Source organism: Podarcis muralis, chromosome Z (genome assembly GCF_964188315.1).
Source record: "Podarcis muralis chromosome Z, rPodMur119.hap1.1, whole genome shotgun sequence".
NCBI classification, from domain to species: domain Eukaryota; kingdom Metazoa; phylum Chordata; class Lepidosauria; order Squamata; family Lacertidae; genus Podarcis; species Podarcis muralis.
In genome coordinates, this window is record NC_135673.1 from 9747770 (window position 1) to 9772657 (window position 24888).

General features: G+C 46.6%; 2 protein-coding genes across 3 annotated transcripts in view; one reads left to right on the plus strand and one right to left on the minus strand.

The window, feature by feature from the left end:
- The window catches only part of SLC31A2 (solute carrier family 31 member 2), a 989995-nt gene that overhangs the window by 861911 nt on the left and 103196 nt on the right, over positions 1 to 24888 (plus strand). The gene's annotated exons all lie outside the window — the stretch shown is intronic.
- On the minus strand, positions 8769 to 22731 carry LOC114589060 (glutamine synthetase-like). Of its 2 annotated transcripts, none has more exons than XM_028715056.2 (7): positions 22574 to 22731; positions 16922 to 17096; positions 14517 to 14678; positions 14249 to 14395; positions 11740 to 11867; positions 11264 to 11463; positions 8769 to 9627 (listed from the first exon to the last, which is right to left on the minus strand). In XM_028715056.2, the coding sequence occupies exons 2-7, from the start codon at positions 17085 to 17087 to the stop codon at positions 9276 to 9278; spliced, it is 1155 nt and encodes a 384-aa protein (XP_028570889.1). In that variant the 5' UTR covers positions 17088 to 17096; positions 22574 to 22731; the 3' UTR covers positions 8769 to 9275. The 2 variants fall into 2 exon arrangements, with proteins under 2 accessions (XP_028570889.1, XP_028570890.1); XM_028715057.2 differs by lacking the exon at positions 22574 to 22731 and adding an exon at positions 20261 to 20285.

A 24888-nucleotide genomic window follows, 5' to 3' on the forward strand; every position in this document is an offset into this window, starting at 1 on the left:
TGCTCCCCATCTCTTTCAAAAGCTTTCTGCTCTTTAATGAGGGTTCCATGGAATCAAAATGAATACACACAGCTGAAAGAATATCCATTATCGCGTCTAAAGATGCTTCCAATCCATGTGCAAATCAATAGGTATGTATTTATAACATTCACTGTAATAAAAATGATCCAGTCATTTTAATAACTTCTCCTTGAATCCATTTTGTTTTTGTTTTAAATCAATGCAGATGCCTTCATTGTTGTGTATCTTGAATGTGAAGCATATTGACTTCAATTCTCTCTGTTCCACAGACAGAGTGTTCTTGAGTATTGTTGCTCATCCATTTTATTTTTTTATAATTGTTGTTGCAGTGACCATAATTAGTTAAAAACAAAAATATTGATATACTGGACACATTCTTTAGGCATGATAACTAGAATAATGTCTCCATCTTTCAGGGATGTGCATTTATTTTTTGCTTCTTGTTATAGAAGAGGGCTGGGGGACGTGTTTCAGCCAGAGGGCCTCGATCCCTTGGGAGGGGGACACATACCGGGGTGAGCAGGGCTATGAACTAAGGTGGGTAGAGCAATGAATGCACACCTTACCTTTGTGCAGTGGGCTAGCTCTTCCAACACTCACATATTCCCTTCTCTGTTCTCTATTCAGGCAAGCAAGAGGCATCATCAGAGTTCAAGGACACATCCCAGCCAGGCAAAAACACTCAAGGAGGGTGAGAAGCAGGGCTGGTGAGGGGTGTGGCCTGGGGACAGTCGCAAGGGCCAGACAGAGAGACTTGGAGGGCCATATTTTGCCTGTGGGCCTGAGAATCCCCATCCCTGCATGGGCATAGCCAAGGGGGCTGGGTGGGGAAGGCAGCTGCTCCCTTGATCAAGTAAAACAATAGAAATACTTAACAAACTGACCAATCACGTCAGTTCTGCCACCCCCAACAAAGGTCCTGCCCCTACCCCCTCAGAAGAAAGAACAAAAAGCTTGAAAAGTATTGGGCAAACATACCAAAAAAAAACCTCTTGATTATTGAAAGTGATGGCATGGGTGTGGTGCCTGCAGATGTTGCTGGACTCCAACTTCCATTGGCCTCAGCATCTCCAGGAATGATGGGAGTTGTAGTCCAACAACATCTGGACGGCTAAGAGTTTCCCACCTCTCCTTGATGATACCTTTATGCGATTTCCTCTTAGGTTCAGTCCTGGATTCAGTTGCAGATTGAATTGGGATGAAGGTTTCTTTAAAATCACACTACAGGTGTCAACAGGATTACCAGTGCCAAGATGGCTGTGTTATCAACAACATCATTAAGTGTGTGCGTGCCTGCGAATGGCCACCGTTAATAACTTAATTATCACCATCTGGAGTTTTTCTGCATTTTATTTCCTCTTGATGTTGCTGTTTACAACTTTCCTCACCCGTGTGTGTGTGTGTGTGTGTGTGTGTGTGTGTGTATACCAGGAAATCAGAATATGCATACTCTGCATACTCTGAAGAGCAGATCTTTTAGTCTTTAAAATTAAGGGATCACAATTTTCTGTGTTGATTTAGCAAAATGCAGCCTCCTGGCACTTTAAAAATTAACAAAGGCATTCAGCATCAACTGAAGAGGGTGGAGCATTTCCACATATTTGATCCTACATAGAGAGAACTTAGCTGCCTTCCCCATCACAACTCACCTTCCTGTCTCTCAAGCCCATGTGTTTTGGTTTTGAAAGGTGAGCACGGTGTTGTTGTTTTTTTAAAAAGCACCGCTGCCTCCCTCCAGTGGGCAGAGACAATATTACAGCAGCTGCTTTTTAAGATTTGTGACTGGTATGGGAATCCTTCATGTTGAAATAGCCAACTTCTGGAGTAGAAAAGATTCGTGTTTGAGGGACGCATTGAACAACCACTAATTGAAATCCAAAACCCTTGGGAAGTTTTTCACGCAAATTCCCTCCACTTGCCCAGATCTCCTAAATTAGCATGTCTAAAGGAAGTTTAAATGAAGAGGGTGGGATTTTCAGCTTTGAGGACAGGTGTATGGGGATCCTTCGGCCTTCTGAATGTTGCTGAACTACAACTTCCATCAGCCCTCTGGCTGAAAAAAAAAGTTCCTTGCTACTGTTCTGCAAATTTGCAGAAATTATTGCAACAGGACAAAGCTCTAAATTTCCTAACCCTTCTGACATTGATTCTGTCCTTTTCTTCCTTATTCTCCTGTGGGATTGCAGTGCACACAGCTGGCAGCCAAGGTGTGAGGGATGACGGCAGCTGTCTTTGCTCACAGATTGGTGCCTTCTGAAGAGATGGGGTTGGTTTGGTCTTCTTCTTTTCTTTTTTGGTAATGTCTTCTGGGTGATGGCCAAATACGAATCCTTGGTGTTGATTGCACACCATGTTTGTTTGCTGGAAGGGCACAAGGAAGGATATTTAGACTATGGCATTTGCTCTCACAAGAAGCAGGGAGAGCCGCCAACTTGGATGCCTTGAACAAATTCATGGAGGAAGATAAGACTAATGATGGCTACGTTCTCCATCCACTCTCAGAGGGAGCTGTTGGCATCCATCTGTCTCAATGGGTTGAAGCCGAACTGCTGTGTTAGCAGCACTGTAGTCACCTCCTCGAAACAGAAGCCTGGGCAATGTGTATGGAGGACCTGGGCTGCCAGGCGACAAGACCTCCCCTCTTAGCCTCCCTGATGTGGTCCAAAGGAAAGCAGAGCAATACATTTGGTACCAGCTTGGTTGCAGGAGTTGCCAGACAGAAACATACATACAAGGTGTTATGTACTGAAGTCCTCACCCTGGGCCAGCAGGGGGATACTGTAGATAGTTTTCACTCAGGTCCGCATTTGCAAATAAGGGATTGAAAGTGATGTTCAGTGATTGGATAGTTACAGAAAGTTGTTACAGTTGTGTGGTACTGGAGCTCTATATAAGCAGGCTGGCTGAACCCTTCAGTTCAGTTCTGTTCTGGCTTGTGAATAAACAAGAGCTGTTTGAAGAATCGCTATGTTGTCTGATATGTTCACCCACAACTTAACACAAGGAACGGCTTCAGCCCAGTATACCTGAAGGAGCATCTCCATCCACATCGTTCTGCCCGGACACTAAGGTCCAGCGCCGAGGGCCTTCTGGCGGTTCCCTCATTGCGAGAAGCCAAGTTACAGGGAACCAGGCAGAGGGCCTTCTCGGTAGTGGCACCCGCCCTGTGGAACGCCCTCCCACCAGATGTCAAAGAGAACAACAACTACCAGATTTTTAGAAGACATATGAAGACAGCCCTGTTTAGGGAAGCTTTTAATGTCTGATGCATTACCGTATTTAAATATTTTGTTGAAAGCTGCCCAGAGTGGCTGGGGAAGCCCAGGCAGATGAGTGGGGTATAAATAATAAATTATTATTATTATTATTATTATTATTATTATTATTATTATTATTATTATATCATCCAACCATTTTAGGGACTCCACTCTGGATTTGTGTAGGGTTTGCTCCTGAACCTGTTCTTCTCCCAAAGTTATCCCATAAGGCAGCAAAGGTATAGATTCAGAGTTTTCCTTCTCCTAGCTAGAAAGGAGGAAACATGCCTTTGAGTTGCAGTTGTCATTCAGAGTCTCAAATGGGGAGAGTGCTGTGGCATTTGCGTCCTGCTTGTTAGTTTCCCAGGGGCACCTGGCTGAGCACCAGAGGCTAGACTAAGAGCTCTTCTTATGCCAAATCCATGTCATTTTTCCTTTTTCTTTTAGTAACTTGATCCTGTGTTTTTATTATGCAATTTGCAGTTGACCTGCTTGAATATCTTTTTCTTTCTTTTTCAAAAGCAAAGGCAAAAATATACATGTTTTAAAATAACACAAACTCTCCCCACCCCGCTTACAGCTGGTGTGTGAACACGCAGCGATCCTTACTGAGGCTGCCTCCTGTTCGGTTTGTTTGATGTGCTTAAGGAGGGGTGAAGCCAATCCATGGCTCTCATCTGACTGCAGGACGAAGCCACGTGACACGAAGGAAGCCTCTAAGAATCTTTCTCCCTTGGCTGAGTCAGTCAGCTAGTCCTCACTCCTCCACATCCCAAGCACTTTGCAGATTTGTCAGATCCAGCTACACTCCTATATGCTTAGGGGAAAAGAACTTTGTCTACCCTTCTGCAGCACCCAACCCACATTAAGCCCCAGCCAGCCAGTGGCGCAGACAGGGTGTGTGTGGTGGGTGCGGGCCGCCCCGGATGTCATCACGGAGGGGGTGACAAAATGGCAAAAATATGTGTTTTAAAAACTGGGCTCACCAAAGGGTGCAACCCTTTGTTGCGGCCTCTAGGATAATCCAGGAACAGGGGTTGAAGTTGGTACAAAAATGGTATTATACACCTGTAAGGTTATATACCAGGGGTCTGCAACCCGCAGCTCCGGAGCCGCATGTGGCTCTTTTACATCTTTGCTGCGGCTCTGGGGCGGATACTAGCGAGGGGAGGAGGCAAATTGTGCGCCCCGACACTCCTCACTGTGGCGGGCGCTGTACTGGCTGTGGCGTCGAATGGGGGCGGTGCGTGCGTTAGTCACGCACCGTCCCGACGTCACCTTCCCGCCCGCTGTCAGATTGCGGCTCCGGAGATATATTTGTTTTAAATGTCGTAATGGTTTTGCGGCTCCCAGTTGTTGTTTTTTCTTCGGAAACGGGTCCAAGTGGCTCTTTTTGTCTTAAAGGTTGCAGACCCCTGTTATATACTATTACAAAAGCTGGAAGTAAGAATTGTTGGAGGAAATGCGGAGTGATGGGAATGTACAGTCATATGTGGTGGGATTGTCTGTTAGTTAATGAATTTTGGAAACAGATTGGTATAGAAATATTGGGAATTGTGGGAAGGAACATGGAAATAACTAAATTAATGGTTCTTATTAGTCTGAGTAGCACCAAGTTAAAAACAAAAGAGGAATGTAAATGGGTAAAATTGATGGTAACTGCAGCCAGACAGGTTATAGCAAGGAATTGGAAAAATGCAGAAGAGATAGGGGTGAATAACATTATAATTTTAGAATATCTAACTGTGAAGATACACAGAATGAAAGGGTTTAAGGTCAGCGAGAAAGAGGAGGGTTGGTTTGAGAAGATATTGAATTATTTGGGTAGGTTTCAACAATTTGGGGAAATTAAAATGTTAAAAGTTAAATAAACCTTGTGGATGGAGGAGTGTTAACGTATATAAAATTGTACATATGCTTGATTTGAATATGTTATTATTGATTATGTATACCCAATGTATCAGTCGCCGGGGGGGGGGGGTTCACTGTGTTTGATTGTTGGTAAAAAAAACAACAACAACTGGGCTCACAGCACTTTTTTTGGGGGGGGGAGAAAACCTCCTGCACCCACCGCACCCCCTTCCTACACCACTGGTAGCTAGGCACTGGGTGCCACACTGCAGGGCTTGCAGTGTGCCTGAGCCACGCGTCTCTCCTGAGGGGGAGGCGGCGGGCAGACTGCCTGCAAGCTCTTCGCTGCTATTTCAAGCAGTGCAGGGCTTGTGTCTGCCCACCACCTCAGCCACCCTACAACTGAGGGGGAGGCTGCAGAGAGGCTCCACACAGCACACCCTGCCTTGGCTTGCCTCGCCCCCACGGGCAGCTCGCCCCGCCCCTGGCTGCAGGACGCACCCAAGCAGTTAGCTATGCCACTGCAGCCAGCACAGCACAACGGTCAGGTATGCTCAGAGCTGGCCCAAGAAATTTTGGCACCTGAAGCGAGCACAATATGATGCCTCCCCTCCCCACCAGGGAAGAAGCCGTGAGTGAAGATCTACAGTGGGAACAATGGGATCTGCTGGTCCTGTGGATCCTGCCATTCAACTTGGTTGCCTCAACTTGCCCCATGGGTGGGCCGGCCCTAAGGATGATGAGTGTTGCAAGTCCAACCATATCTGGTGGGCTGTAAGTTCCGTATCCCAAAGGCCATCCCTTCCTGTTCATATGCTCCCCAAAGGCAAGCTGGTAAAATTCTAGACAAGTTGCTAGTCCACAAGATTTATTGTTTGCCCCCACTACACATACGTACCCTAAATGTGTCATTAAAGGGCACATTGGTGGTCTAAAAAACAAGACTCCACAAGACCTTTGAAAAGCTTCCCAACCTGGGTCAGTTGGCAGTACATGTATAAAATAACATATTCCAAGAATACGGTACAGAAATGAAAAATAAAACAAAAATGGTTAAATAAAGGGAAAAAACCAAAGGGTGCCAACAAAGAATGTGTCATGCAGTTCTTGAAAAGAGAAAAACATCATTTGTTGAGACATTAGGAAGAAAAGGGGTGGAGGAGGGGAAGATGGGTGGGGGTTGGGTGGCGATGTTTCTATTTTGCTTAATGTATGTAGGGTTTGGTGTCAGCATTGCTCATGCTGTTCATTTGTGTTTCTTTGGTGGTGAGAGAGGTTGGGGTTGGTCTATGGCGTGGTTGTTTGTTTGTGATTGGCTGTGGTGATCTTAGTTTTCGTGTGTGAGTTGGGTGGGTGGGTGTTTTGGATCAGGTGAGCCATATTGATTTGTATGCTGTTGGTGGATTATTGTCATTGTCTTGTTGGGCTGTGTATGTGATAAAGGGGAGCCATACTGGGGTGAAGGTGTCTTCTTCTATTTGTCCCCATGTCAGTTTCAGTTTGTTGGTTAATTTTTCTACTAGGGCTGTTTCCCATACTATTTGGTACCATTGGTCCATGCTTACTCCTGACAGGTCTCTCCAGTGTCTGGCTATGGTGTTCTAAAGGTGTCTCTGAATGTGGTGGGTATGCAGAGGTGATAGAACAGGTTGCCCCCCTTCAAGGTGCAGGGAAGGAATGTCATTTATATATGATTTCCTAGGTAGAAAGATATTGCTAGGGACTGCTTACTCCACTCGCTAACGCTGCTTACTTTCTAAATTGCTCTGTATAGCTTCCCTCTTCAACATCCCTGCAGGCTTGTTTAATGGAGCTCTTCACACAACAACTTGCTAAACTGCTGTGTGACGCACCTGCTCTGTTAAATCTCACTGTAGGTGCCTCCCTCCCTCTGTTAAACGGCTTGCCTGGGTCTGCCTGCCATTCCTTATGCTGCAGTTGGTACGGCCACACTACCTAGTGGTGGCCACTGCAGAGCGTGACAACAGCAGTACTTCTTTGTATATAGGAAGATATACACAGCAGTTCCCAAACTATCCTAATGAACTGTGGACCACTTGGAAATTGCCACGTGTCTTGGTGGACCAACACACTTCTGACTGCTGTGCTGAAAACCACATGCCTGAGCCTGGGCTGTTGAGAGGTGCCCTAGTCCCTGGTACATTTGGAAGAGACAAATGAGTCAACTTCACCTGCAAATGTAATATGAGTATCAGAGTCCCCTGGGCAGGGCTTTGTTAAACCTGTTTGTTAATCTGGCCCTGATCAAAAGAGCTTCATATCTCTGCCTCCAGGGAGGGAAAGGAGGTCTCAGGCCAAGTAAACACATTCTCTCTTGTTCTGCAACTTTTCCAAGTGTGAGCTGGATGAAGTCCACGGACCACAGTTGGAGTGCTTCTAAACTAGCCCACCAAAAGGGAGCATTCTGGCACATGGCTTATTCTGTGTAGTGCTAGTTTTCTGACGAAGGGAGATTTTTAAAAAGGCAGCAGGGAAAATTCAGAGCTGGCTCAAGCCATTATTCTAGGTGTTCTCTTGGCACAATAACCTATTATTTGGATTTTTAAAAAGTGTTTCTGAGGATGCAAAGGGTTAGACCTGGGGGCACAATGCAGCCTGCAGGTCTTTCCATCTGGCTTTTGGAACTTTTTAAAGGCCACACCCCTTACTCAGCCATGATTTACACATTCCTTGATTGCTTTTGCCCTGCTGGAATATGTCCTTAGACTCCTTAACTGCCCTCTTTTGCTTCTCTTTCTGCCCAGCACTGGCATATGGCCCCATGGAAGACCCAGAAGGGAATGTGGCCCTTAAAGGTGGGAAAAAAGTTCTCCACTCCTGCAATAAAAGTGTAGTAATTCCAACCGACAGTACAGCTGCTGGACCCAAGGAAATCCTGACACACAGCCACAAACACACACACCCCACAATTTTTGTTGGCAGGTATCAGGACCAAATGTTAATCTTATTACACGTGGTAGGAATCCAGTTGTTTTGAATTCAGGCCAGGCTGCCAATGTAAAAAACTGGTTACGTGCTGCAACAGTAATGTCAGGTGATTGCAGGTGGGTAGCTGCACCCACAGGGACCTTGCTGGCCTACATCCGGTCCCCTGCCCATGGGCTGACAGGACAGGTGGTGGAGTTTCCTTACAAGGCTTGCAAGTCTTTCTGAAAACTCAGCACTGCCCTCTCACTTCCTTGGCAAACTCCCATCAGGTGCCTGCAGAGTTTTCAGTTATTCCCTTTCCCCCAATTCTCTAACACCCTTTGTTCTACGAGGGCTTAATGTCATAGCACAGCACTGCAGGAGTCTGCTTGATCTAGAGGGTTGGACTAGGACCTGGGAGATCTGGGTTCAACTCTTCCCACTTGGTCATGAAGTTCATTGAGTGACCTGGGCAAATCACAGCCAATAATAAAATAAAAATAATATTATTGTCCTCCACCCGCACAAGTAGCAGGCACGATCAGGTTTTAAGGACACATTCCAGCCTGGCAAATGTACTCAGGGTGCAAAGCAGAGCCAGGGAATGGTATGGCTTTTGGAGACCGCACCTCTGCAATCATGGGGCATGTTGTTCTAAACGATTTGCCTCAATGATGCACAAACCAAATGAACACTGGGGCCAACAGCAGCTAAGATCTTGCACTTTATTATTTCATTGTAGTGGAGACAGAAAAAGGGTGGGAGGAGTGTACAAATTTATACAAAACTTGATCTTCCCACTTACAAAGTCAACTTAAACAAAGAAACAAGCCCAACCATAAAGCAAGGTTGGGGAACATGCAGGCCCTTCAGATACCACTAGACTACAATTCCCATCATCCAGGAGCGCTGGCCCTGCTGGCTTGGGGCTGGTGGGAATGAGAGTCCAACAACCACTGGAGGGCCACAAGTTCCCCCCACCCGTACTTCAAAAGCCCACATTATGATCTAAACAACAACAACAACAACAACAACAACAACCAGGGAACTTGTTAAGCCCACTAGGAAAATAATTTTTCTCTCCTAAAAATATATATGTATACATATAGAAATATGTTCTGTAAGTCAACATGTCACGATGCGAGGAGTTCCAAAGATGTCAGCCATTTACTAACTGCTACGGGACAACACTTTAGGGAGTCAGGGGGCCATGGGGGCTTAGTCTTCATCGGCCGCCTTCTGCAACCGCTCCTCATTGCTATAAACCTCTGGCTCGTCCCCGGACTCATTGAGGAGGACAGTTCTCACAATGGCCTCCGTAACGGCATATGGGTCGCAGTTGGCAGAGGGGCGGCGGTCCTCAAAGTACCCGCAGCCATCCTGCCCAACTTGGCGGGGGATCCTGATGCTGGCCCCACGGTTGGCAATGCCAGCCGAGAACTCGAAGATGTTGGAGGTCTCATGTTGGCCCGTCAGCCTCCGGGAGTTGTCCTGGCCCCCGCGAGGGTCATACATGCGGATGTGGTACTTGTGGCGTTTGCTCAGCTTGTCTATGGCAGCTTCAATGAACCTGAAGAGGAGAGGCAGAAAAAAATACGTGTTAAGGAACTGCAGGCACACCAGGGAAAAATAATCAAGAAAGTATTGGGAGCGACTGTGATGGCAGGGCAGAGACAGTGCGTTTCTGGAGAGCAGGACAATCACAGACTCAAGTGTCAGATGGAGCACATTAGAAAAGCAAGACAGAGTATTTACGTTCAGGAGAACTTCTTGAAATTACAGCACAGACGGCATCACACTCGCCTCTGCAAATGTCAAAAATGGTGTGTGTGTGTGTGTGTGTGTGTGTGTGTGTGTGTGTGTGTGAGAGAGAGAGAGAGAGAGAGAGAGAGAGAGAGAGAGAGAGAGAGAGAGAGAGATTTTGTATACAGTGGTACCTCAGGTTACAGACTCCGCTAACCCAGAAATAGTACCTCGGGTTAAGAACTTTGCTTCAGGATGAGGACAGAAATCTTGGCAGCGCGGCGGCAGCAGCAGGAGGCCCCATCAGGTTAAGAACAGTTTCAGGTTAAGAATGGACCTCCGGAACGAATTAAGTTCTTAACCTGAGGTACCACTGTATATAACTTTAAGATGGGAATATGTTGGTAGAAGATTTCTGGAAACCTATTCTGACAGTGATCATAAATTTTACAAAAGCAAACCACTGATCACTGTCCAAAATTAGTGCTTCTGAATATTTTTGATTGTACAAATGGTAGATATTGTCAAAAGAATTGATACTATGTATGACCTTGGTAACTTGAATTGTAATTGGAACTCAACAGAAATCTTTTATTATATTAATTTATGTATTTCCCCTGAAAGGGACAGCCCCAAATCTTACACTGGAAGCTTGGCGACACTCCCTCTGCAATATAGTTTTAATGGGGAAAATTACACATGATTTGAGGAGCAGGAGCCTCCAGACACTTTTTGCACAATTTGGCATTTGTTCATTATATAGGCGCAAGCGGAAGCACCTCCTCCAAGGCAGCCCTTGCTACAAGCCTGGCAAATACAGAAGCACACCTGACAGTCAAATAACCAGAGGTGGCTTATACAGTCTTGCCACCTGAGGCAAAATGGGAAAGCGCCACCTCCTGGGCACTCCCACTAGCCCCCCACCACTTCAGCCATACTCCAGAATGCCCCCACCCCCTGCTTGCCAAGAGGCCTGGCATTCTTCATCTTCTCTGCCCAAGTGGAGTGAGAGGACAGCAGCAGTGGAAACGATGGAGTGGGTGGGCTACAGCAAAACACCAGGGTAATAATAATAATTTATTATTTATACCCCGCCCATCTATCTGGGCTTCCCCAGCCACTCTGGGCGGCTTCCAACAAAATATTAAAATACAGTAATGCATCAAACATTAAAAGCTTCCCTAAACAGGGCTGCCTTCAGATGCCTTCTAAAAGTCTGGCAGTTGTTGTTCTCTTCGACATCTGGTGGGAGGGCGTTCCACAGGGCGAGTGCCACCACCGAGAAGGCCCTCTGCCTGGTTCCCTGTAACTTGGCTTCTTGCAGTGAGGGAACCGCCAGAAGGCAAACAACTTAAGCAAGCAAACGGAGACAACATTGCTGCAGTGTTTTGGGGAGGCTCCAGCTCCACCCACAGACTCTCAAATAATCCACTCAAGTTGTCTAGACGGGAAAATCCACTCACTTGATACCCCCCTTCTGCCTTGTTTCTTTCGTGCTGACATTGGTGTGGCACCCAGCGCCATTCCAGTTGCCGGTTATTGGTTTTGGATCCAAAGTGGCGATGACCCCAAAGTCTTCGCAGACCCGATGCAAAATGTATCTCGCCATCCACAGGTGGTCACCCATCTCAATACCTTCGCAAGGCCCCACCTGGAATTCCCACTGCAGGTAGAAAGAGATGCTATTAGTGCAAAAAGAAACAGGTTCCTAACCTTCAAGGTTGACACACTCTGCCAGGTGGCCCTAAAAGAAAAGAGGGCTGGAGCAGGTGTCAGATCAAAATAAGAGCAATAAGGGGAAGCAATAAGCTGTAGTAAGAGCCAGCAACTGGCATGCCACATCTTCCTGTCTCACCCAGCCCCACCTGGAGATGCCATTGGGGTTGAACCTGGGACCTGCATGCAAAACGGATGCCCCATAGGTCCTCTTTATACATACCTGAGAAGGCATGACTTCAGCATTGGTGCCACAGATCTCCACACCAGCATAAATGCAGGCCCTGTAATGGGTCTCCACTATGTCACGCCCGTACACCTTGTCGGCCCCAACGCCACAATAATAAGGTCCTAGGGGGGGGGAAAGCACATGACACACACAATTAGCATGCTGCTTTGTTATGAGATATGTGCATATCCAACAGGAGGTGCCATCTTAGGAAAGAACTGCATAAGAAACAAAGACAGAGAGACAGGGACAAGGGAATGTCTCCGCTAAGTTGGAAAATTGGGATCTATCTCCTCTTCCTTACACACAGTCTTCACCTGTTAAATTGTTAGGTCCATCCTTTGCTTTTTAAAAAGAAAAAGAAAAAAGGTGCCAGTACTCAACATGAATTTGTTATAGAAAGCGCTGTATTGAGTACCCTTGAGTACCTCCAGGAAAAAAGCACTGGGTCCCAGCACTTGCCAAGATTTATTTATGACATAGCAAGTAACACCTCCAGACTTTACCTCTGTTTATAGCTGTGGCCCTTTTGAATTTTTGGACTACAATTCCCATCATTCCTGACCATTGGCCAAGCTGGTGGAAGAAAGTGTTTGACAATATATGGAGGGCCAGAGGGGCCCCGCCACTTATCTCTATATAATAAAAACGTAATATTCCCCCATTGGAGGATTTGAGGCACTGTGTCGCAATCTGGATTTGCGTGGAGTCAGGGCAGGAGAGTGGAGCAAAAGCGAAGGCAGGCTACAACAGCACAGCAGTGGCCAAGGCATGGGAGAAAGGGAGGTGCACTGAGAAGGGCGAAAGGAGTCAGAGAAAAATGTTGAGGGGGCTGGCTGAGAGCAGGCTTAAGTTGGTAGGGCAGTGCCCTACTTGCCCTAACAAAGCAGCCTCCACTGATTGCCCCAGTTCAGAGACTTGCTTGCAAGGCGCATGGCAAGGGCAGAACACTCTTTGCTGAAAGGGCCTGGCATGCACCTTTCAGTAATCCCTCACACGAAGGAGGATTTCGCAACCAAACCGGTTAGCAAGTGGAAACTTTTGTGCAATGCCCGGTCAGGCAAGCAACGTCAGGGAGGGAAAGGTCAGATGATTTGCAAGATACACAATGCACAGATGGCAACTGCAAGGCAGCATGCATATCTGTTTGTGTGTGTGTGCTTATGTATGTATGTGTATTGCTTGCATCAGCAAGACGGTACTTGATCACATGAGCATTCTGAGGCCCTTATCTGTGACTCAGCAGCAGGGACCCATCAATTCATAGCAGAGTTGGGGAACATTTCTTAGACAACGCCCACATTCCGTCCTGAAGGAACCTTCTGGGAGCCAGTGGCAGGAGCAGCCAGAGTGGGTGAAGCAACAAGTGTTAACTGACTCACATCTCTTCCATCATCCATCCTGGCAAACAGAAAACCAGGAAGAGGCCTGGACAGTGCATCTGGTCCCACACGGCAGGAACATAGAAACGTGGGAAGCTGCCTCGTACAGGTTAGATCCTTGGTCCATCTAGCTTATTACTGTCTGCAGTGACTGCAAGAGGCTCTCCGGGTTTTGAGTCAGGGACGGTTTCCACCCCTACCTGTAAATGCCAGGGACTGAACCCGAAACCTTCTGCATGCAAAGCAGATGAACTACCACCAATGTTTTTTCATCTCCGAGTTATATAGGATCTTGGCAGGCAACCATCTTGACTTATGGCATAACAAACATCTACAAAAACCTTTAGGGGAAAGGGGACTATTTGTGAATTCTCCTGCTAGCAACAGGCAGAGGTTCAAAGACTGATCTCCCCTGCCCCCCGTCAGAAAACCCCACCCTTGCTGCAATGGCATTTTCACCAAGCTTGGCAAAGCAACATCTTTTGTCTGTTGCTCTGCCACTTCCTTCCCCCCTCCTCAACATACTACGTATTTTTCGCTCTATAAGACGCACCTAGTTTTTGGAGGAGGAAAACAAGAAAAAAAATATTCTGAATCTCAGAAGCCAGAACAGCAAGAGGGATCGCGAAAGCAGCAATCCCTCTTCCTGTTCTGGCTTCTGGGATAGCTGCGCAGCCTGCATTCATTCCATAAGACGCACACACATTTCCCCTTACTTTTTAGGAGGAAAAAAGTGAGTCTTATAGAGCAAAAAAATACGGTAATTAAATTAGGCCAAGAAGCACATGAAAGGTTCTTTTTCCTCCTCCCTCCCCATCCCTTTTTACTTTTGTGTCATGCCTTTTAGATAGTTAAGCCTGAAGGCAGGAAGGGTGACATGAAATCTGGAAGCCTTATTTGACTGAAGAGCAGGTCAGCAGTGCTTCAGATCAATCAATCAATCAATCAAGTAGTCCAAGGGCAATTTACAGGATGCCGCTCATTCTTGCAGTATATATGTAATATATCATTAAAGCAAAAGAGTCCTGCGGTATGTCTGATATGGTGCCAGCCAGAAGGCACGTCCTCGCATACCCCTAGCTGCATCCATCCATTTCAGCTGAAAGCCTTATTCTTCTTACCTTGTGGGCCTGGAAAACCATTCTTGGGCCAGCCGTATGGGTGCCCATCGACACCCAGCAAAGTGTATTCTTGCTCCATCCCAAACCAAGGCTGGCTCTCTTTGACCATGTCCATGATTACCTTGCATCTGCTCCTCAGATTGGTTTCTGCAAGGAAGAAAAGTTATGTCAACACGCCATTTTGCTTCAAGCCCAAGGTTTGCAGGTGTGCAAAGGCTTTTATTGGTTGTTCAGCTTCGAGGGCATGGAACACTGAATAAGACCTCACCTGCCCGCTTCCGGTTGTATTTCAGAACCTCACATAAGACAAGCTTGTTGGGGTCAAGGGTAAAAGGGTCTCTGAATATCTTAACGGGGATCAAGAACATGTCGCTGTTGGAGCCTTCAGACTGGCCTGTGCTGGATCCGTCGAAGTTCCATTCTGGGAGATCTGCAGGAGGGATTGAAATAAAGGTGTTTTAGGTATCACTCCACTGAATCCAGACCTATTAGAGGCTGGCAACTGCTTTACATGCAGAAGAACCCAGGTTCAATCCCTGGCATCTCCAGGTAGGACAAGGGGAGACACCCTGCTTTTGCCCCAGGTGTGGAAATATCCTGGAGAGTCACTTCCAGTGAGCAGCAATAATACTCAGCTACATGAACCCATAGACCAGGCATGACCAAACTTGGCCCTCCAGATGTTTTCGGACTACAACTCCTATCATCCCTAGCTAACAGGACCAGTGGTCGGGGATGATGGGAGTTTTAGTCCCAAAACATCTGGAGGGCCGAGTTTGCCTATGCCTGCCATAGACAGATCCTGCATTTATTTATTTATTTAACTAACTAGCTAACCAACTAACTAACTTATTAAATAATCAACTCCTTGGCAGTTTATATATACATAAACTAAAACCCCTAAGCGGTTTGCATAGAACAAAAAGAAAATACACTTAAGAGAATAAAAAAAGATTAAAAACAGAAAAACCATTTTCCAACAGAAAAGCAGAAACATTTATCACAATATATATAAAACCAGTAGTTGTTTTTGTTTGTAAACACATTTATGCTTAATGATACATTTAGATGTCTGGGGAGCCTGTCCTAAGCAAGCTGACCAGTTTTTAGTAGGTTCCAAGAACAGCACATTAAAGGCACCCTGTTCCAGAGAGAAGGTGCTGCTGCACTGCAAGATGCAACACATTGCCAGCGCACAGCAAACAGTATGTGGCATTAGGTGGTATAAGGCAGCTTTTTAGGTTCAGTTCAGACCATCGGCTGGGAAAACTGGACCTGGTCAGCAAGACAGATCCTTATCTCCCCTACCTGCTGTGGTCCAAATCTGACGGCACAGCACAGGTCACTTTGCGAGGGGCCTGTAAAGAGCCCTGCATTGCACTCTGGAGCCCTGAAAAACCAGGTGATCATCCGGTCTTCTAAGCATCATGCTTAGGAAGGGGCTTGAAAAGACCCACACGCTGTGACCTGAAGTCCCGATGATCAACAGTTCAGCGACACTTTAGATGCCCATTTTGGGCCAACTCAGCTGCCTTTCCACACCTCAGGCATCAGAGGGAAGGTTGAACATCTGTCTTGCACATAGAAGGCCCCAGGTTCCAGTCCTGGGATGTCTAGGAAGAGTTGGGAATGTTCTGGAGAGCTGCTGCAAATCAGTGTAAAAAAACAACTACTTAACTACATTGACCAGTGCCTTGATACACTACAAGTAAATCTCATATGTTCCTGTGACGTTAGGTGGATGAGACCTGGCCAAATATGTGAGGACTGGTACGGCTCATTAAGCCTGCAGTCTAGAGGTTCCTCACACATGATTGAATGAATGGGTTATTCACCTTGGGGTGACATTTCCCTGTAAAAAAGCCTAACAGACAACTCCCCTTAAGATGCACAAGAGGGCATCAAAAGGAACCCAGCCCTGCTTCTTCCACTCCCTGTAATCAAAGCCTGGCAGGTTCATTCATGTCTCTGTCACTGAGGATTTGCATAGGCCAAGTGGCATCCACATTAACTGCAGCCCAGCCTGCAGTTGAGAATCCCCAAAAGGAAGTAAAAAGTCGCTTCCAATTACATTGGCAAACATTTCAGGAAGCAAAAGTAGAAAATAAAAATAATAATTAAGCCAGGTGTCTGGGGACCTGCCTGTTTAAAAAGGATTCTGCAAGTTTCTAGCTCCTAGCACTAGATTGCTACCTGGGTGTGACTATGCTGGGAGTCGACAGATCCAAAGCTGGACTGTAAACAGGTAGAGAGAACAGAGGAAGTCACACCGCACAAGGTGTTGGAACGACTTTTAACCACAAACAGAGCCACCGAAGAGAGCAGGAATAAGGGAACCTCAGGCCCAGAGGTTGAATGTGGCCCTCAAAGCCTTTCTAGCTGGCCCTCGGGACTCTCCAAACCACACCTCCTACTGGCTCTGCTTTGCACCATTCCCTGAGTGTTTTTGCCTGGGTGGGATGCGTCCTTGCCCTTTGCTGTGCAGAAACTAGCCTGCACTACAGAGGTGACATGTGACACCCAAAGCTCTGCCCGCTTTTGCCCCTGGCTCCTCCTGCCACTTGCATGTGGCCTCCTGGAAGGTTCTCCAGAGGGGAACGTGGCCCATAGGCTGAAAGAAAAGGTTCCTTACCCCTGCAAGAGAGGATGAGGGCAACCGCCGCCCAGCCTTACCTTCAATGGTCTTTGGTTCTTGACTCAGTGTTCTGGTTTTACAGCGAAGGCCTTCGCCAGTTCCATCGATCCAGATGTATGTGACCAGCACCTTGTCTCCCAGGGGCAGCTTCATGTACTGGTCCCTGACCACCTTGTTCAGCTTGGAACTGTGTGACACAGACATGGTGGCAACCTAGGGAGGAGAGGAAGGAAGACGTTTTAGATCCCCTTCAAACTTTGGGTGGGAGTTTCAAAGCTCATCTGCTGGGGTAAATGACCAAACCTTCCTTGCGCTGCTAGGTGAACAAAGGAATAATAAGGCTTGCTTATAGTGGACAATATTGAGCTAGATGGACAACGGTCTGTATAAGGCAGCTCCCTGTATTCCTAGGCAAATGAAAGCACCACCAAACTTGCACAACTGGTCTCTTCCCCTCAACATCTCTTTTCCCAGCCTTACTCCCATTAAGCAGTTAGAACCTCAGCAGCTGTCCCTGAATGAGGTGAAGGAGCTAGAAGCTTTGGAGGAGGGGGTGGTTAGTATGATTGGATTAACCACATGCCCAGGCATAAGAGTGTGGCTGCAGGGGCTCAGATCAGAGGTGGAATGAATAGGATTGTTATCTCAAACATCTCACAGCTGAGAAGGAGTTATCTGCTGTGAATCAACCCCACCCCTACTAGCTAGCCTGCTCTAGGGCAATGCAATATTGATTTGTGGGCAGTGGGGGACAATGAAAGAGATATCACACAGGTCCATTTTTACAGTGGCTGAAGATTGGGTTAATACAAGTAACTGGTAACTTTTGGAAGAATTATATAACAGACTCTTCCTGGGAGGTGCCCCTGTCTCTTTCCTCCTCCCCCACCCAAAAAACCTTCCCCATTTACTCATGAAATTCCACATAGTGCTAATAAGCAGTAATATCCAAAAGATTCCACAACTGCACTCTGCATGCACACAGAATTTTAATTTTTAAAATTAAACAATGGAAGTATCCCTGACCCTCCAGATCTTGGGTGCGAAATCCCACCAGTGGCCCACTCAGCATGAACAATAGTGAGGGACAATGTGAGTTGTTGTCCAACAACCTATGGAGGGCTACAGGTTCCTTCCATCCCTGGATAAGGGTACAAATTGGCACCTGGAGTTTGGGAAGAGGAGGGAAGCTGATGCCGGTGCATTAAAATGGACAAAGAGCTTAATCAAAACAAGAAATAGGTCTGCATCCCTGCACTAAACCGCACTGAGGGAAGGTGGCAGTTATGCTTGTTAAAGTATTGGTTTGGCTTCCTAAACAAGTTTTCAGCCTAAAGCTTTCTCTCTTTGAGCGTCAGTAGAGATCCAGCTAGCAAAGTATCAGGGGAGAAACAGGAACTTTCCAACCGCCACTAAGCTAACACCCAGCAAGGAAGTGGGAAAACAAACACTGGAATTTGTAGGCCAATTCAACGCTGGAGGAAGAAGCAGAACCCACCTTAAGGTGACACTAGGCAAATATCTCTCTTTTTTCCCAATCTAATTTTTTTTGATGTTTTAAAAATTTACAGACATACAACTTACAAAAAGACAAATCACATACATTTTGAATACTGTACAAACGTCTGGCTTCCCTCCCCTCCCCTTTGTGGTTTCTTTTTAGTTTTACTTTTTATACTGCATTTTCCACATTAAAGGTAAAGGGACCCCTGACCATTAGGTCCAGTCATGACCGACTCTGGGGTTGTGGCGCTCATCTTGCTTTATTGGCCAAGGGAGCCGGCGTACAGCTTCCGGTTCATGTGGCCAGCGTGACTAAGCCGCTTCTGGCGAACCAAAACAGCGCACAAAAACGCCGTTTACCTTCCAGCCAGAGCAGTACCTATTTATCTACTTGCACTTTGACGTGCTTTTGAACTGCTAGGTTGGCAGGAGCAGGGACCGAGCAACGGGAGCTCACCCTGTCGCAGGGATTCGAACCGCTGACCTTCTGATCGGCAAGCCTTAAGCTCTGTGGTTTAGACCACAGCGCTACCCGCGTCCCTATTTTCCACATTACTCCATCTTTAAATTATTCTTTAGTTTCTCTTAGTAATATGTTTAACTTGTTTTACATTAACCCTGTTAATGAACTTATTTGCATTCATGAATTTTTCCAAAATTCCACAATTCCCCCCCCCCAATCTTTAATAACTCCCCCCCCCCTTCTTGGTTTCTTATTACACCCGTTACCCTTGCCATTTAAGCACAATCCATTAATTTAATTAGCCACTCTTCCTTGGTTGCTACTACATCTTCTTTTCACCTCTGGACGAAATATATATCTTAGGGCCAACTGAACTTATGTTGCAAAGCAGGCAAAGAACATTTTGAGACTAACAGAAAGATTCTTCAGTTTAAATGTTAAGAGAACGGAGGAGGTGAAAGATGAAGATTTTTTTTTTAGAGGGCATGGCAAAAAATTCATGCCCATTGACTTCTCTCCCTGCCCCCTCCTCCATCCGTTAAACAGAAATGATGGGGACTTTTAAGGCTGAAAATTTGAATGGGGAAGCTGTGCCCCCCCTTGTTGCCCTCCAACTCCCACCAGCACTGGCCAAAATGGCCAATGGTCAGGGGGTGAAGAGAGCTGTCATCCAACTACATCTGGGATGCCACATTCCTGATGTAAATAATTTAGGACTCTTGTTACCTTAAAAACCAACTGCACCCCCACAGACTAAAACCAGTGCCTTAAGGTCAGCCGTTGAGGCTTTCTGCCCTTTGCACAATCATTCCAGGGCCTTGAGGCAGATAAGGCAGTACAGTGGTACCTCAGGTTAAGTACTTAATTCGTTCCGGAGGTCCGTGGAGACCACTTTAGCTAATGGGGCCTCCTGCTGCGCCGCTGGAGCACAATTTCTGTTCTCATCCTGAAGCAAAGTTCTTAACTGAGGTAATATTTCTGGGTTAGCGGAGTCTGTAACCTGAAGTGTCTGTAACCTGAAGCATATGTAACCCGAGGTACCACTGTACAGGTTACAGACGCCTCAGGTTACAGACTCTGCTAACCCAGAAATAATACCTTGGATTAAGAACTTTACCTCAGGATGAGAACAGAAATCGTGCGGCGGCGGCGCGACAGCAGAGGGAGACCCCATTAGCTAAAGTGGTACCTCAGGTTAAGAACAGTTTCAGATTAAGAACGGACCTCCAGAACAAATTAAGTTCTTAACCTGAGGTACCACTGTTGTGGAGGCTCCCTCTCTGGGTTTCTTCCAACACTCCAAGCAACAAAGCCATTTCCCTTCTAGTGTTCTAGCATTCTGAGAAAATGTGAGAAAAGTAATAATGCAGGGGCTACACGTCTCTTTTCCTTGAGGGGTCCCTTGCTTCACCTGTGCAGCAGAAAACAGCAAGACTTCTTTGCACTCCTTATGTGCCTCTGTGTAGCAGCTGCTGAAAGTCACGAGTGGGGAGAGTTGCTGTTGGGGCCTAATTGCAGGCTTCCTATTGGGGCATCTGAGAACAAGAAGCTGGACTAGAGGGGCCTTTTGTTCAACTCAGCAGTCAGGCTCTTCTTGGCGATTAGCTGTTTCAATTTATCTATCATTCACCCTGTTCTTGGGCAGCTTGTACAAAGTTCTCAAAATATTTGTAATTACCGTATTTATGGCCATGTTTTAAAGTTGTTGGCTTTGGGGGGTGTGTGTGAGAGAGAGAGGCCTTCCTTTGCGACCCTGTAAAAGGGGCATTAATGGGTTGCTTTTGTTTCAATTTTTATTATGTACAGTATTTTGTGTTTTTTATATTGCAAATTTATGTTGTCAAGTGTCCCGAAATCTACAGATATAGGACTGTATACAAAGCTAAATAAATAAATCATAACTAAATAATAGTAACAAAAGATTCTACACTTTAAAAATTAGAAGATGGTGTGGTATCGAAGTTTGTTGCGTCCATTCATTTTAGCAAGTCAATTCTGAATTAAGATTGACATTTTATACAACCCACAATATCATTTTCATGATGGTAGAATTGCTTACAACTCTCTCCAGGGAAATCAGGTGTTGATTAATTTTTACATATTTTCAAAACGGTATTTAAAGAGTAATTTATCTTTTGTATTCAATGGTTATTCATCCAGCTTTTCTCTTTCCTGGCACTTAAAACCTATTCCCAGAGGCATTCAAATAGGCTAACAGTTTATGTTGATGACGTGGTGGAATTTAGTTTGTATAATTTTTTTAAAACACTCATTTAAGTGGTGATTTTATTCAACCATTGTTCTACATTAAGTTTTAAATATGCATCAAATACAGATTCTGGTGCAACAGGACACCTTGATGGAAGACAGAGTGCACAGAAATACTGTTTACCTTCCCGCTGGAGTGGTACCTATTTATCTACTTGCACTTTATGGTGTGCTTTTGAACTGCTAGGTTGGCAGGAGCTGGGACCGCAAGCCCCAGAGGCTCAGTGGTTTAAACCACAGTGCTACCCACGTCCCAGGTAGTATTTTAAAGAAACCACAAATAAATTTCTAATAACCCCCCCCTTTTTTCATCAACATCCAGCCTGATAAAAGAGTCTTACTGAATTCAAAATCTCACTCACTGATGTTAGGATTAATTACATTAATTCATAGCTTTTCACAAGATGCCTGGATGACTTACAAAACATGTCTCCTCCAACCTCTCACTACCAAGGAAATATAACAAGCAAATAGAAAAGGAACCTACCCAAGGGACACTGACACAAAACCCCACACATAACACTGAGTGAAAGAATATAGGTTTTACCACCACCCCTCCTCTCCCCCCCCCCACTTTTCTTCTCCAGCCTTATACTGCATATAACACTAATGTCTCTCCACAAATGTAATTGATCTGTAGCAAACAACTTGAAAAAAGACAATCCATGTACAGTACTTTTGCAAACTAATAAGATCTTTTTTTAATTTTATTTTTTTTTTAAAAGCATGCCCCCTCATGAAACCCGCTAAAGGGCCAATACAACTACTAATAATAACTCCAGTAAATGTAAATACGTTAAATACGTTTTGAGTTTTTCACGGTCAGCTTCCTTTTGAAAAAGGCCCCAGGGCTGGTCAATCACCAGCCGGCAGCGCCACGCAGCTGCAGAAAATGCCGGCGCGATTTTCGCCTACATTCCCGAGAACTACAACTTCAAGCCCGAGAAGAACTTGGCTGCATACAAAACCAAAAGTCTTGTTGAACGGCACCCCCCGGGGTGCTGTTACGCGGGGCCGCCCCAAGCGATTTCAGTGGGGGCTACTCGGAAGAAACCAACTTGACGCCCCCTAAACCGCGCCACTCAAGAGCCCTCGTGGGTCAGAAGTTGGGCGAAAACAGTGCATTTCCCCCCTGGGAAGTGGGTCGAGCCCGGTGCGAGCGCGCGCGTAACCTCGACGCAGAGATGGGTAGGCGAGAAATGGAAGAAGCCCCTCTAAAAAGGAGAGAGAGAAAGAGAGAACCCCGATCTCATCTCCTTTGCGCGTTCACCCCCATTAACCTCTCCATCCGGCGGAACGCGGCTCTGGGGCTGCGCCGCCTGCGAGGCTTTACTCGGAAACAATATACGGATTCACTCCGGGACTTGACTTCCGAGTCGCGGCGCTTTTCGGAAGGGGGTCGCGGGGAGCGCGGCGGGAGCGCACGGGGGCGCCTGCCCGGTGGCGGCGCACTTACCTCCGGCTGTGGGGGCGTCTCTCTGGCGCGCTCGGATGGTTTCAGTAGCGCGATCACAACCCACAAGCTTCGCGGAGCAGCTGCACCTTTGCCGGCTCCGACTGGCCTTTCTTATAGCCGCCCCCTGCGGACCAGAGGCCGGAGGCGGAGCGAGGGGCGGGGAAGAGGGCGGGCGCCCCCAAACCAGTGTGGGTGCGGCGCTGGAAATACTGTTTTCATGGGCGAAGGCTATCAGCGGCAAAGACGCAGGTTGGTTATTATTGCTAGTGTCAGAGCCTTTGTGTGCGCGCCTCAATGCCAGTTGGTGGGAATCGCCAGTACTTTCTAATTACAGTATTATTATTATTTATTCGTTGATGTTATCGCTCGCTTTTCCTCCAAAGGACCTCAAGGTGGCGCACGTGATTTCCCCAAGCCTGTAAGGCAGTGACTGGCCCAAGTTTACCCTGTGAGCCTCATTGAGGAGGAGAGTTAGAACCCTGGTCTCTTCCAAGTCCTCCACAGTCAAAGGTATCTTTCTGGCCACTGTGAGAACAGGATGCTGGAAAGAGAGAAGCCTTTTGCCTGGTCCAGCCTGATTCTTCCCCCAATCTGTAGCCAATGCTAGTCCTGCACAGAGTAGACCCACCGACTAACCTAGGTACATTGATTTCAATAGGCTGGCTGAGTAAAACTTAGTTGGATACAGCCGTATGTTTTTAAACAAATCCTTAGGACAGTGAGGGGAAAATTGTAGGGTTGGGAAAGATTCAGGAAAAGGGCAGCCAAAATAAAGAAAGGCTGCAGCGTTTGAGCCCTTTTAGTTTAGAGATAGGGCAAGAAAGAGTTAGACATTATAGGAGTCTGTGAAGTAATCCATGGCAGTGGTTGCCAATTGGTAGTCCGTGGATCCCAGAGGGTCCGCATAATCCACCCAGGGGTTCCATTCACGTAACAAAAACTACCATAGAGATAATCAAAATTTTCAAATGTAGAGGGTCCATGGTTTGGCTTTTGAAAAACAGAGGGTTCACAGTACTTAGCTAATTGGGAAGCACTGATGTACAGCATGGAGAGAGTGGGTAAAGGTAAAGGTAAAGGGACCCCTGACAGTTAAGTCCAGTCGTGGACGACTCTGGGGTTGTGGCGCTCATCTCGCTTTACAGGCCGAGGGAGCCAGCATACAGCTTCCGGGTCATGTGGCCAGCATGACTAAGCCACTTCTAGCGAAACCAGAGCAGCACGCGGAAATGCTGTTTCCCTTCCCGCTGGATCGGTACCTATTTATCTACTTGCACTGGCGTGCTTTCGAACTGCTAGGTTGGCAGGAGCAGGGACCGAGCAACAGGAGCTCACCCCATCGTGGGGATTCGAACCGCCAACCTTTGGATCAGCAAGTCCTAGGCTCTGTGGTTTAGACCATGGCGCCACTCACGTCCCGAGAGAGTGGATAGAGAAAAGTTTTTATGCCTCTCTCATAATAGTATAACTTGTGAACATCCAATGACGCTGAGACTCTTGCCCAAAGAGGAAAAAGTACTTTTTCATGTGGTGGCCACCAGACTTAGAGGGTTGGACATACTCATGGAGGACAAGTCTATATTCTAGCTTCACTGTCAGTAGCATTATACCTCTAAATACCAGTTTCTGGGGGTCACAGGTGGGCAGAGTGCCGTTGAGCTCACTTCCAGCTTGCAGGCTTCCAATAGGCACCTGGTTGGCCACCATGATAACAGCATGCCAGACTAGATGGATCATTGGCCTGATCCACTAGGGCTCTTCTTATGTTCTTGTGACAAGAGAACAGAACCAAAATGAATAGAGGTGCTCATCCAAAATGAATATAAGGTACGAATCCTACTCTTCACCCCACCTGCACCCCAGTAAAAGATGAGCACCACAAATGGCATAAATCACCCTGCAGTGTGATCAAGAGCCAGTGTGGTGTAGTGGTTAAGAGCAGTGGACTCGTAATGTGGTGAACCGGGTTCGATTCCCTGCTCTTCCACATACAGCTGCTGGGTTAGTCACACTTCTCTGAAGTCTCTCAGCCCCACTCACTTCACAGAGTGTTTGTTGTGGGGAAGGAAGGGAAAGGAGATTGTTAGCCGCTTTGAGACTCCTTAGGGTAGTGATAAAGCGGGATATCAAATCCAAACTCTTCTAGGTTAAATACCAAAGTGGAATATATTAGTCTTGTGTCTAAATACTGACTAAAGTTGGACTCTGGGGAGAGTGTACTGCAGACAGGAAGACCCCACAGAAAAGGCCTCTTCTTCCGTTGCCACCCTCTGCACCTCCTTCTGAGGATGCATATGGAAAAGGGCCTTAGATGA